At 45.3% G+C, this 14,419-nt stretch overlaps 1 protein-coding gene across 12 annotated transcripts in view; it reads right to left on the bottom strand.

Moving 5' to 3' along the window:
• The window catches only part of LOC112215327 (receptor-type tyrosine-protein phosphatase mu-like), a 333,484-nt gene that overhangs the window by 68,458 nt on the left and 250,607 nt on the right, over window positions 1-14,419 (bottom strand). For 4 of the 12 annotated variants that reach the window (XM_042298786.1, XM_042298788.1, XM_042298790.1 and 1 more), the window contains 5 exons: window positions 6,967-7,124; window positions 4,978-5,049; window positions 4,386-4,412; window positions 1,582-1,593; window positions 434-633 (listed from right to left, as the gene is read on the bottom strand). In XM_042298786.1, coding sequence (XP_042154720.1) covers window positions 434-633; window positions 1,582-1,593; window positions 4,386-4,412; window positions 4,978-5,049; window positions 6,967-7,124 — 469 coding nt within the window. The remainder of the gene's footprint in view (window positions 1-433; window positions 634-1,581; window positions 1,594-4,385; window positions 4,413-4,977; window positions 5,050-6,966; window positions 7,125-14,419) is intronic. The other 8 variants (XM_042298789.1, XM_042298797.1, XM_042298796.1 and 5 more) reach the window with 3 other exon arrangements.

Genomic DNA, 14,419 nt, shown 5'->3' with positions numbered 1-14,419 from the left:
GTAAGGTCTAAGCAGTGTGGCGTCCAGTCAACAAACTGCAGGAGACCAAACACTATGTGAGAGGAATTAAAGTGGTGACAAACATTGGAACGGAAGGAGTGTGTGGACACAAAACCCGGTGCATTTTTGTGTGCAATAATAGCTAGTGAGAAGTTCATTTGCAGAGATAAAAAGTGACAAAATCATCTAAACAAAAGAAAAAGAGTATGGTGCAAATAAACAAGAACGAATGTAACAACAGAAAGAAAGACAACCAGGGACAAAGACAGACAGACTGGGGAAGTGATATGGGAGGACATTAGTGGGTGTGTGTGAGGACATTTTGATATGAGGGGGCATTTTGACATGTGAGGACGTTTGTGTGTGTGTGAGGATTTGCCATGTGATTGAGGAGGGTGGGACCCTACATTTTGCAGGCAGTTGGGGCTCTCACCTCGTACTCCTCCTTGAAGCCGTAGCCCTCAGCACACTTCATCTGGGTAATGTGCTGGAGCAGGTCTGCCACGCGGATGGCCGGGTGGAGCTGACCCGTCTGGTAGGGGGGCACATCTGCCACCTCCCTCTTCTTCTTATAGGAGTGGCTGTGGGACTGGACCAGACTGCTGGTGTCACTGGTCATGATGTGGTTCTCATCTAGAAACCCAGAGAGGAGGGACGAGGTCACGCACAAATACATATACACTGGTCAGGACTGGAGTGCCCCACAACCCCGTACGGACATAGAATTGGAAACACTCTTGACATTATAATGGATGAACACAGGGTCACAGTATAGTTATTCAATGAGAAAACATGAAATGAACAGGAGTTACTTATAAACTATGTTGTGCTTAACTAGTTATTACAGTGTTTTGAAACTTGGTGAACACAAAATGGAGCTCGTATCTTAACAGATAACATGGTGTAAAATAAATCTATTTACATTATACAATGAGGGAAAAGAGCTTTATTTCTATTGCCGCTAGAATAACCCTCACTTCTCACAGCGCTAGCTTGTGGCTATCTTCTCACAGCGCTAGCTTGTGGCTATCTTCTCACAGCGCTAGCTTGTGGCTATCTTCTCACAGCGCTAGCTTGTGGCTATCTTCTCACAGCGCTAGCTTGTGGCTAACTTCTCAATACAAACTTCCTATCCACAAAATCGACCAATGGCAAAATGAAGTTGATGATGGAATGGCGGCGGTGGATGGATGACGTGGGTGCACGATCAAATGAAGTGGGTACTCTGTTTGGTAACTATGTCTTTTGGGAAACTGTAAAAAAATTAAAAAGTGTCAGAGGCGTGAGACCCCTGTTTAAACAAAGTGGGGTTAAGGGTTGTGGAGTGTGGGTGGGACGTCATATAGTCCACATATGCATGAGGCAACACTGTCCACGGGTGGAGTCAAATCCCCATGCTAGGTAATGGCTTCACAGGGGGAAGGGGGGGCGTGAGATGCCCTAACACAAGTACATGCGTAGCAACACAGGATGGGAGAGCAGGCCCCAAGGGAAGGCAAGCGCCTTTCAATAGCATGACGCACACACACACACACACACACTTCCTCACCCCAGAGAAAACAGGGCAGACTGGCAACTTACCATTAATGGGCACTTTATTAGAGGACATAACAGGTTAAATGTGAAGAAGAAAAGAAGAGAAAGGAAACAGGGTATAAGCAACAATATGACGTTTAGGCATGAGCACCTGCACAGTTTTAATTTTCTCTAGCTGTTTCTCGGCACCAACATGTTTTTTCCTTTCCGGGAGTCCAGTCCTAACCAACTATTCAGTTCAATTGGACACCTCACAGAAAGCTAGATCTGAGACGCTTTAGTTAGGGTTGTGTTAATTTGGTTGGAATCACCTAGAATTGACCATTTCAAATGTAATCAATGCTGACAAAGACATGATAAAGACATTTTGTTTTCTGAATGAATAAAATATTAATTTGACATTAGCCAAAACAGTTTAACTAGTAAAAAACTAGTCCAGATAAAGTTTGAAAACCTCTCTACAAAACAAGTGGAACCACCAGCTAACCCTCTGTGGTGCTGTAAATGGTGAAAGTGAACACTGGGCCCTTGTCCGAGGAAACGGACGCCATTCTTCACTAACGCCATTCTTCCTTGAGACACTATTGTGTTCTGTATCTCTACTAGCCTAAAGTGTGTACATTATCTGGTATGTTGATATGTGTCTGTCAAATATCTACATCTGGTGTTTGTAAAGTGAATTGGGAAAGTATTCAGACCCCTTCATATTTCGCACATTTTGTTACATTACAGCCTTATTCTAAAATTGATTCAATTGGGTTTTTATCTCATCAATCTACACACAATACCCCATAATAACGAAGCAACACTTTTTTAAATACATCTGAAATATCACCTTTCCATAAGTATTTCGACCCTTTACTCAGTACTTTGCTGAAGCACCTTTGGCAGCGATTACAGCCTAGAGTCGTCTTGGGTATGACGCTACAAGCTTGGCACACCTGTATTCGGGAAGTTTCTCCCATTCTTCTCTGCAGATCCTCTCAAGCTCTGTGAGGTTCGATGGGGAGCGTTGCTGCACAGCTATTTTCCGGTCTCTCCAGAGATGTTCGATCGGGTTCAAGTCCGGGCTCTGGCTGGGCCACTCAGGGACATTCAGAGACTTGTCCCGAAGCCGTTCCTGCGTTGTCTTGGCTGTGTGCTTAGTGTCGTTGTCCTGATGGAAGGAGATCCTTCGCGCCAGACTGAGGTCCAGAGAGCTCTGGAGTAGGTTTTCATCAAGGACCTCTCTGTACTTGGCTCCCTTAATCTTTGCCTCGATCCTGACTAGTCTCCCAGTCCCCGCTGCTGATGCTGCCAACACCATGCTTCACCGTAGGGATGGCGCAAGGTTTTCTCCAGACGTGACTCTTGGCAGTCAGGCAAAAGAGATCAATCTTGGTTTCATCAGACCAGAGAATCTTGTTCCTCATAGTCAGAGGTGCCTTTTGGCTAACTCCAAGCAGGTTGTCATGTGCCTTTTACTGAGGAGTGGCTTCTGTCTGGCCACTTCACCATCAAGGCCTGATTGGCGGAGTACTGCAGAGATGGGAGTCCTTCTGGAAGGTTCTCCCATCTCTACAGAGGAACTCTGGAGCTCTGACAGAGTGACCATCGGGTTCTTGGTCATCTTCCTGACCAAGGCCCTTTCTCCTCCAATTGCTCAGCTCGGCCGGGCGGACAGCTCTCGGAAGAGTCTTGGTGGTTCCAAACTTATTCCAATTTAGAATGATGATGGCCACTGTGTTCTTGGGGACCTTTAAAGCTGAATAAATGTTTTGGTACGCTTCCCCAGATCTGTGCCTCGACACAATCTTGTCTCGGAGCTCTACAGACAATTCCTTCGACCTCATGGCATGATTTTTGCTCTTATACAGACATGTGTGTGCCTTTCCAAATCATGTCCAATCAATTGAATCTACCACAGGTGGACTCCAATCAAGTTGTAGAAACATCTCAAGGATGATCAATGCAAACAGGATGCACCTGAGCTCAATTTCGGGTCTCAAAGCAAAGGGTCTGAATACTTATGTAAATAAGGTACTTATTTTTTATATTATTTATAAATTGGCAACATTTTCTAAAAACCTGTTTTTGCTTTGACATTATGGGTTATTGTGTGTAGATTGATGCAGAAAAACATTTATTGAATCCATTTTAGAATAAGGCGTAAAGTAATAAAATGTGGAAAAAGTCAAGGGGTCTGAATACTTTCCAAATGCACTGTTTGTTGTCTATTATACAAACTTCCTACCGAGACAAAGATATTTAAACTTTTCTCTATATGAAAGGGGCTGAAACTGACAGTTGTACTGAAGGAGTTTATTAGGGTAGGTTAAGCAGTAGTGACATTGACAAAATGACACAAATGTGTCATTCCTTAACTTTGCCCTAGAGCTCTCCAATGTTTGCTACTTTACATGTTCGTTGCTATGGCGATGGGAACTACTTTGTCTGTTTGTATGTATATTATTTTTGGGGGTTTGCTGTGCCACTCCCCCTCATCCAGTCCACATTGTCTGTCCATGCATATGAGAGGTCATAGACATACGTGACGTCACACGCACGACACGGAATGCGGATGGGATGGAGTGAATTAGCCAACCTCAGCTTGATTAGAAAGAAACAAAACCTTCTGGTCTGACAAAGAAAGAAAAGCAGGCAGGTATGGATGTGTGAAAGCCATTATCAGGAAACAAACCAATCCAATCCAAATCACTATCTCCATCTCTCTCTCTCTCTCTCTCGCTCTCTCTCTCTGCTTCCCTCAAATGCACAGCACCTAGTCTATTTTGGAGTTGTCCGTTTCAGTTGGTCTATAAGCATAAGGAATATATTGTAGGGGAAAAGAATTAAGAATGTTTTCTCACCCAAGATAGCGGTTGGCACAAAGGGATCTGCCCACAACCCAAAACCAGTGCAGAGCAGGGTGTTAACAAAGAAGAGACAATATAGCAGTGAATAAGGTGACACACTACCCCACTCCAGGTACGACAGCAATATTAGAGCAGAGCAGTTACAGTTTGTTATCATCAAGAGGCAAAGAAAACCTCCAATGGAAGAACAGCATCAATAGTTCATTTTTAACATTATAAGGGGTTATAACTCAGTTAAATGTAGATCATGTCCAACATTATCCATCGAATAGAATATACATACAGATCAATTCAAATCAATCTACCAATATGGCTCAAAATGGGTGTCCCAAATAGTATGCTGAAGTGCAACCGCTGTAGAGCAATTAAAACTGCAGGCAAAAAGAGAGCATGCATCATTACATTGTTTTGGCAGGCCACCATTAGATCAAGCAAACCATTTATCAAACAAAGACACAGGCACCTAGATCGGGATTGGCCATTTGTTAAAGAGGTCAAAGTTCAATGGGGTCATAAGAGGTCACCAGCAGTTTTAGACAGTAGTAGAAGCAGAAGGAGTTAAGAGTTAAAAGGTGAGGTAGTTTACCTGGGTAGTAGGAGGTGGGTACGGACGTGCTGATTGAGTTAGTCTTCATGGTGAATGTCGAGGGAGAGGCAGCTTTTAGCAAGAGAGAGAGCAGGCAGTAACACAATGGTCAAGAAACTTCAGTGGAAGAATTAATAGTATATTTCTAGACGATCTGTAGGAATCAAACAATTTGGCTTCCAGACTCAGATCTGTCTGAATAAAAGGTTGTCTCAAATAAAAACAGAATCAAGGAGGAAGTGTGTGTTGAAGCCATTAGGAAAGGCTTGTAGCTTTTGCATGTCCCCTGACAGAGTCAATTTAACAAGTGGAATAATGTCAAGAAACTAAGACATTTCACTATTCACTGTTCTGGCTACGCATATCGATACAAATAAGCTAATGCTTTTTAATGACTGTATTTTTGAATAAGTAACAACAACGGGCTGTGTTCATACAATATATTCAGCCAAATCAATAAAGTTCAGTCGGTTTGTTGATAAAGCCGGCACAGTACACCGAGCGATCGTTGCTGTGTTTGTCGGTCGCCATCAGGCATTCTGACATAAGTTGCCTACAGTGACCCTGCTGTTCGTCAAGGATATTGCGATAGACAGCGGGATAAGGTCACAGCTGAATGGCTCTGTCGTCCAATGAGAGCATGTTTATTTATTTATCCCCAATGTTTCCCAGGTCACTCCAATCTGCTCGGCGACAAGTCAGCCGGCCCTGTAAGGCTGAAATGGCATTCCCCTCTTGCAATATTAAATGAGCGCCAAACGATCCAAGACTCGTTCTCGCTCCTGTCCCCTTTCTGCTTTTGACAGACAGATGAGGCGCGTGTGGCGGTAAGGGGAGAGAGAAAAAATGCCTAGTGACCCTGGCACCTCTTAGCCTTCAGAGTTGAAAGACAGAAAACATCATGGTTGTAGCTTATTTACTCTCCAGTAACAGAGATAGAAGGTCTAAGAAATATAGAGAATATGATTCTGGAGATCCTCATAATGAAGGGATGTCTTAATGTCATATAGTTGTGAGGGATAAGGGCATTTGGAAGCGGAGGGGGTGTACAAGGGGGAAATCAGATGATGATGAGAGCCGCTGGCTCAGCATGCCGAGCAATAGGGGCTGACTAATGTTTGGGCCTGGGGACCACCGTCGGTGGGGGGGAATTAGGGGATTGTACCTCAGCCAGGGTCAGCTGTCCCTGGGGTGAGGAGGAAGGCCAGAGGGGGTGGAAGCATGACAGATGGGGAAGATATAGGGCAGCAGGTAACCTAGCGGTTAAGAGCGTTGGGCCAGTAACAGACAGCTTGTTGATTCGAATCCCCAAACCGACTAGGTGAAAAATCTATCGACGTGCTCTTGTGCAAGGCACTTAACCCTAATCAATCCTGTAAATCGGTCTGGATAAGAGCATCTTCTAAATTAATCTTGTTTTTTTAAACGTTGATCTACCCCCCTCATGTGTCAACATGGGATACCCATAGAAGGAAATAAAAGGCTAGTAAGAGGTAAGAAGGGTTTGAAATAGGCACAGGATCAAAAACAAAGATTAAAGAATTGACAGCTTGGGAAAATTAAGGGAGGAAGATCTGAGACGATAAGTCCTTATTTAGATGCTGTATCGGGAAATTATAGTCGAGCTGCCTAATAAGTAAACAAAACTGAAGACATTTCTAACCTGCTTGGGTATCGAGGGTTTTGCAAGAGCCTTTCGCATGACTTGATCATTGATAAAACAGAATTTGTTTAGAATTTAAAGAAATTGCTCTATTGTACCAGTGTTAATCTATGTTACCTATTGCCTTTTCACACTACTGTGCCCACCTAAACCAAAAATGTTCTTTTCACATTGTCCTTGTCCTTTCCACTACGGTTCCAGTGACTATTGTGAATATGTAACCAGGCCAGCTATGTACAGCTTGGTTTGGCTGGGTCCAGCTCAGTGTGAAAAGCCTTCCATACTCCCCGCCGCCAACCCACAATGCCCTGGTGTTAGACACTCACTTCTCCCGTTGAGTGTGTGGCTGTGGGTGTCCATGAAGGAGATGGCCTCGTCACAGTTGGTGCCCTGCTCCGTGTAGCTCTTGTCCATGGAGTTCACCATCACCGTCATCTCCTGTCGCGTGTTGCTCAGGGTCTCCTTGCGCTTCTTGGCCAGTTTCCTGGTTTCATACCAATCACAATAGAAAGAAGAAAGGGTCACAGGGGAAAACAGTGAAAAGCTAGTGATACAGTAAGCAATACGCTAAATAAGTATCAAGCCTCATATTGACATAATCTGGTTCATACCTGGCTCCAACTAAGATTCGTTTTATATCAAGCCTCATATTGACATAATCTGGTTCATACCTGGCTCCAACTAAGATTTGTTTTATATCAAGCCTCATATTGACATGATCTGGTTCATACCTGGCTCCAACTAAGATTCGTTTTATATCAAGCCTCATATTGACATGATCTGGTTCATACCTGGCTCCAACTAAGATTCATTTTATATCAAGCCTCATATTGACATGATTTGGTTCATACCTGGCTCCAACTAAGATTTGTTTTATTTCAAATATTATTATGGATTTCATTGAGCCTGCGATTTGAACCCAGGTCTGCTGTGGTTGTTCTCTTACATCACATCAGGGCTAGCAATTCATGTCTCCTCATGAAGTGGAGATGGACAGCGGAGAAGAAATCTAGTCTGCATCCAAACAGTGCGACAAACTAGCTACCTTGCTCCTCATTCAACCCAGAGGCTACACTGTATATTTTGATGCCATATCATGTAAACACAGACATAGATCCTGACTCTTAGGGCAGGGCGTTAGGTTGGGCCAGATCCTGACTCTTAGGGCAGGGCGTTAGGTTGGGCCAGATCCTGACTCTTAGGGCAGGGCGTTAGGTTGGGCCAGATCCTGACTCTTAGGGCAGGGCGTTAGGTTGGGCCAGATCCTGACTCTTAGGGCAGGGCGTTCGGTTGGGCCAGATCCTGACTCTTAGGGCAGGGCGTTCGGTTGGGCCAGATCCTGACTCTTAGGGCAGGGTGTTCGGTTGGGCCAGATCCTGACTCTTAGGGCAGGGTGTTCGGTTGGGCCAGATCCTGACTCTTAGGGCAGGGTGTTCGGTTGGGCCAGATACTGACTCTTAGGGCAGGGCATTAGGTTGGCCAACTGAGGGAGATTATAGGAAACAAGGACGCCCTTAAATACAGTACCTGCTGGCCCACTCCCTGCTAATGTAGTCTCCTGGGGCCCCATGTCAGTGGCTAGGACAACAGCCTCACGCACAGACAGACAGACAGACAGACAATACTTTAAAGCAGATTGGATACTTAAAGTCTCCCCAGTCCAGTTCAGCTATGGCTTGTACTCCATTGCAGGGGGAGACTGTAGAGTAGACGTTAAATGTAGTTGTCAGAGAAAGGGGGCTGCTGTGTTTTCGGCAGGAGCAACACGGGGGCCAAGGGAGGTTAACACAAAGGGGTTGTCATTTTAGGAAACAGTGGTGTAGTTTCAGAAGGCTGAAACCCATGTGATAGAGAGTGGGGCAGATCCATAGAAATACATATGGCATCAGCCACTAGTATTCTATACTCTAAATACACTCCTTGGAGAGAACTGCAAACAGGCCAATGAGAGGCAGATAACCAATAAGAACGTCTGCTTTCCAATGGACTAACCCTTTCCTTTTAAACTGAAAGCTTGCATTGAGTTCATAGCACTTAAGACATACTTTCAAAGTAAAAACATTGGGTTTACAAATGGGATCCATCTTCCACTTAGCTCTTTTTCCTCTACAAGCTTAATCAGGCCAAATCGTAGCATTTCAGAGCGCTCTCTCTCACTAATGTTGCTTTTCCTCAGCGCTCCAGCTGTATGGCTCGACAAAGAGCGTGTGTGTGAACGGTGCCTTTGCAAGCGCCCAGCTGGCAGTAACAGAGAGACCTTGGTGAAGCCTTCATTAGGGGCCAGCCACTCCCCACAAGCGCCCATCAGTCCCCCTCTGTGTCGTGATCACTGTGCTTTTATGGGGGGCTGAGAAAGTAGTGTATGCCCCGTTTGCAAGCCAAGGCTGTCAGTGAGGGGTGCCAGACATTTTGCCAGCCCTGAGATGGCGCTGTGATACCGGGGTCTACGAGGCTGGCATAGGACCCTGCATTCTCTGGCGAGAGCCAACTTTCCACCAAAACACTGTAGCGATGCCAACCCTGTCCTGGCTATTCCTCACTGACTCCTGAGTGAAAACAGCCCAGCCTCCTTTACACCCCAGCCTCCTTACCAACCATCAGCAGCAAATAGCAAAAATCTAAAAATGGGACACTGCCCAGGCAACATGTACCTGAGAATTTCTCATTTCCAGGTGGGTAGTAAATGCTTCCGAATCCCATCCAAAGTGTCCATATTCTCCAGGTTCCATTTGCAGTGACCAATGTCCATTTGAATGCAGCCAGATGCATTAGAATGCCATCTGACTGCTCTTCTTGTTCACTTTCTCACTCTCCCATTCCTCCCGAGGGGTGGGGGGGGCTAGGAGTTGGCCTTCTCTAATGGAGCCCCCCCCCCCAGCGTTAAGTGGTCTAAAACGGGGCCCGACCCCATCTTGCAGTCAGAGCATTAAACATAAATGAATGAAAGTCATATCACCCTCTCTCTCTCTCTCTCTCTCTCTGCCGCCCACCCGTCTCTTTAGACACTCAAGGTCAGTCGATCCAGCATTTATACGAATGGAAGAAAAGAGAAACTATATTTTGCTCTTTCACCCTATTTCGCCGGAAGGGTTTTACCGATGCACACAGTGAATGAGTAATGCAACAGTCTCCAACTGTCAGGTTGAGCTAAAGTTCTGAGAAATATCCACAGGCAGGTCCATTTTTTATTTGTAGATGAACTCTAATCCTTTGGTATCTAAAGTTCTAGAACTCCTGCCCCCACATGTGCTGTATCCACCTTGGAGATGATGCCACCTTCCCTATATAACCTAGCATCCTCCCTGCTTCCCTATATAACCTAGCATCCTCCCTGCTTCCCTATATAACCGAGCATCCTCCCTGCTTCCCTATATAACCTAGCATCCTCCCTGCTTCCCTATATAACCTAGCATCCTCCCTGCTTCCCTATAGAACCTAGCATCCTCCCTGCTTCCCTATAGAACCTAGCATCCTCCTTGCTTCCCTATAGAACCTAGCATCCTCCCTGCTTCCCTATATAACCTAGCATCCTCCCTGCTTCCCGATATAACCTAGCATCCTCCCTGCTTCCCGATATAACCTAGCATCCTCCCTGCTTCCCGATATAACCTAGCATCCTCCCTGCTTCCCTATATAACCTAGCATCCTCCTTGCTTCCCTATATAACCTAGCGCTCTCCCTGCTTCCCTATATAACCTAGCATCCTCCCTGCTTCCCTATATAACCTATCGCACTGCTCTCCCTGCTCCAGGCTGTACTCCACAGCATTTCTCCAGCTGGCTTTCATCAGCCTGATGTGCACTTCTGACATGCAGAACTACAGACTGGGGAGAGCGGTCATCCGAACAGGCCGAGGCAGGATGACACAGACCTTGTCTACAGGTGAAGACTACATGACTAGCACTGTACATGGTGGAGATTTTCAACTCAACGTCTCAGAGTGTAAGTGCTGAACAAAAATATAAACGCAAAATGTAAAAAATGTAAAAAGTGTTGGACCTGAAATAAAGAACCACAGAAATGTTTCATACTCACAAAAAGCTTATTGCTCAAATTTTGTGAAAAAACATGTGTTTACATTCCTGTTAGTGAGCATTTCTCCTTTGCCAAGATAATCCATCCACTGAACACGTGTGGCATGTCAAGAAGCTGATGAAACAGCCCCTACCTTTTTTTTAAGATCCGTGATCAACATGTCAAATCCATACATTAGGGCCTAATGAATGTCTTTCAAATTGCTTGATTTCCTTATATGAACTGTAACTTTGAAATTGTTGCATGTTGCGTTTATATTTTTGTTCAGTGTAATTAAGGCTATTTTCATAGTGTGTTTGAACAAATCTCCCCAGGCCCTAGTGATTGGGCTTTCTCTTTTAGAGCTAATTCAGCAGAGATCAGATTTATTAACTCTACTACAGTAAGTGAGAAGTCTCAGCATCCAATTCATTGTAATAATTTCAAGAGATTTATTAGAAAATTAAGCAGACATAGATAAATCCCACAATATCCAATTGGATGCAAATAGACTCAGCGGATAAGCCAATATTGGGTCTGTTTGGTGTCTTAAACGAGCAGGTATTTCAAGTGAATGCAAATTTATATCTGCAATTAATATAATCTGATTTACTACAAGGGGATTTCAGACAGTAATACCACTCTGAAGAAGGGTGCAATATAACTAACTGTGGGAGCTTAAATCTTAGACACTGTAGTGCTTTGCAAACACCCGCTTTGGAATTTACTGCCTCTTGTCATTTAAATCTGCATTCCTCTCAATTGCGAGGCGAGCCTGGGAGGCAGAGATTTGTCACTGAGTGGTCGCGCTCTCCTCTTTCCCTCTTTGCACTTAAGGAACAAATGAAAGTGTCTGGGAAGAGCCTTTTGAAATTACAGAAGGAGATGGTTATCGCAGAAACTCTATTGAGCCAATTTAGTGAATTCATGTTGCCGAGCGGGAGACAAGTCATGCCCGGTTTCTTTTAAATTGGAGGCAAAACTCCAGCACAAACGTGTCATGGATCACCGGCTAGATGTGAGATAAAAAGGGTCTCAGACAAAGAAAAACAATAACACAAAGGAGAGAAAACAATGGAAAATGTGTGAAGGGAAGGACGATACTGGATTATTATATGGCCCATCTTCTTTGCCATGGCAGAGAGGCTCTTAGAATTTGGTCTCAAGGTGGTTAACAGCTTGAGTGTTCAGCCTCCACTTCATGGTGTTCTACCTGGCCTGATGGGAGAAGGGTGGCGGGGTATAATGGCCTTTCCCTCTGCCTTTACTGTGGTAAACACAGCCGCTCAGCGCGGAGACGGCATGTGATCCCTAAAAAGCCGGAGAGAATGACTAGTGGCTAATGGACAGCTATGAGTTAATGAAGCTCTCCCGCCACAGTCGCCGAATCAATCTGCTTGGATTCGATTTCGCAGCCGGCTCGCTCCGTATGGCAGTGCCCGACTCCCCGCTGCCACCAAACATCTATTTGAGTGGGAGGCCCTCGACAGGAAGCTAATAGTTTTAACTGTTCCTCCAAATTTGTTTGCCGTGAAAAGTGACATTTAATGCACCTTGTCATCTCGCTGGGTAATAGGTGATTTAGTATGGGGTTGGAGGAGAGGGAGCTTCGGTTTCTAGCATGGCTTCCTTCCGTCTTGGAGTGCAGGGTGCAATGTGAACAATGGCTACCCGGGGAAAGATTAAGTACTACTCCTACTCTGTAATTGAATCTTAGTGTTTAATGGTTGACATTAGGGCCCTGGCGGTGTCGACGCTTGTTTAATTCGGCAGAATGAAAAAAAAAGTTTCTGCAATTTGTGTGTTTTTGTTGACTTCATTTACTTGTTTATTTTTTCTCATTCTCTTTCTTAGTTTTGAATAAAGAGAGCTAAATAGAGGGTGTCAAAGTTAACGACAATAGAAATAGAACAATCCAGACAACATCCAGACAACATAAATGCTTGGGAGGTGACAAACGCTCACAGGCCAAGGTTTCACCATCTGCATGCAATCGGGGGATTATAGAGTTACCGTGAAATAAAAAGGGAATAAATAAGGGAATAATAGAATTTACGTGCTGACAGCAGTGACAGATTGGACAGGAATAACTAAGTGTATTCCTCACCTTGAGATAGAATGGTAAACTGTAAAATAAAATAAAGAGCTCTAGTTTAGCTCGGTATGCATGGTCTTAGCAAGGCCTACTACAAAGACAGAGACTGATGAGATAGTGTGCACAATATGACTTTTTAAAGGAGTTTAAAACTTGAGTTTCTCCAAGGCAATGCAAAATGGCATTTACTTTCGCTAACCCTGTCGCGATGTTCAAATCCAATTCTTGCTTGGGGACTTTGACAAATAGGGGAAAGGCGCTTCCATCTCCTTTTTCATTCAAGATGCTTGCGCCTTTCTAAAAAGGGTCTGTGTTTCATGTGCCCACCCGGGAGAGCGGGCGATTGAAACCTTTCCCCAAACAGCTGTGAGATTTGACAAAGCGCGGTGGCACAGCCCATTTCCCTGCAAATGTCAGGACTCGATCTGTCTCGGGGAGCGGCGGTGGAGAGCGAGCGCAAAGAAAATTGAAAATAAATGTGAAAGTGCTCCTCACAGTCTCTCCAATCAGGGAAAAAAATGTCACGAAGGTAGAGGGACTGATGTGTTGCCCAAGGTGTTGGATCGATGGGTCGCCTGCTTTTACCAGAGGAGCACAAGGTTGGAGGTTCAGAAATACTTTGAGAGGTTCAGGTGAACATAGGAGGGGGGGCAGTAAGATTTTGTCCAAACTTACAAGTACTCCAAGAGCTCCCAGTGAATGGTCTCGCTTCAAAGTACAAACATTTCCACTAACGATGTTCTACAAGAGTGTATTTTGTTATGCTAAGTGCTCGCAGGCTGAACCTTTCAGCCCAAACCTAAAAAATGATCTGGTGTCAAGAATGACTAAAAGAAGAGAATGAAAGAACGCTAGCCATCTTGGCTCAGTGAGGCACCACCGGGGCAGGGGGATGACAAATGACAGATTGTCTCCACTTTGTGACAGTGTGGCTGTCATCAATCCCGACAGAGGAAGCAGTGGCGTGCTGCGCTGCTGAAGGGGCTGGGTGATGAGTGACACTGGCAGAGGAGGAGGGAAACGCACGGCTTCACATGAGAGATTCCCTTTAATGGGTGTGTTGGTTGGCAAAGTTGGCTGGCACACACACAGGTGGGTAGAGACCATGTTGGGGTACAGTGCAGAAGTTGCAAAGGCAGAGGAGGCATCGTGAAGAGGCCTTGCTCGCTAAATGCTAATATTTTCTGCTGCTAGTGTACAATATTTGCACTATGTATAGATAAGCTACAAAAGCTTTTGTATTGGTGTAATAGTTAGGGGGAAAAAACTGTTTTTAGGGGGATGGGGGGGATTATAGCCTACCATTATAAAACACACAAACACACAAAAAAAACGACCTGAACGGGGAGAGAGATGCAGGGGAACGGGGAGCGAGAGGCAGGGGAACGGGGCGAGAGATGCAGGGGAACGGGGAGAGAGATGCAGGGGAACGGGGAGAGAGATGCAGGGGAACGGGGAGAGAGATGCAGGGGAACGGGGAGAGAGATGCAGGGGAACGGGGAGAGAGATGCAGGGGAACGGGGAGAGAGATGCAGGGGAACGGGGAGAGAGAGGCAGGGGAACAGGGAGAGAGAGGCAGGGGAACGGGGAGAGAGAGGCAGGGGAACGTGGAGAGAGAGGCAGGGGAACGTGGAGAGAGATGCAGGGGAACGCGGAGAGAGACGCAGGGG

The sequence above is a fragment of the Oncorhynchus tshawytscha genome, linkage group LG16, assembly GCF_018296145.1.
Source record: "Oncorhynchus tshawytscha isolate Ot180627B linkage group LG16, Otsh_v2.0, whole genome shotgun sequence".
Classification (NCBI taxonomy): domain Eukaryota; kingdom Metazoa; phylum Chordata; class Actinopteri; order Salmoniformes; family Salmonidae; genus Oncorhynchus; species Oncorhynchus tshawytscha.
Note: the sequence above shows the minus strand (reverse complement) of the source record. Positions and strands in the feature narration are given on the sequence as shown.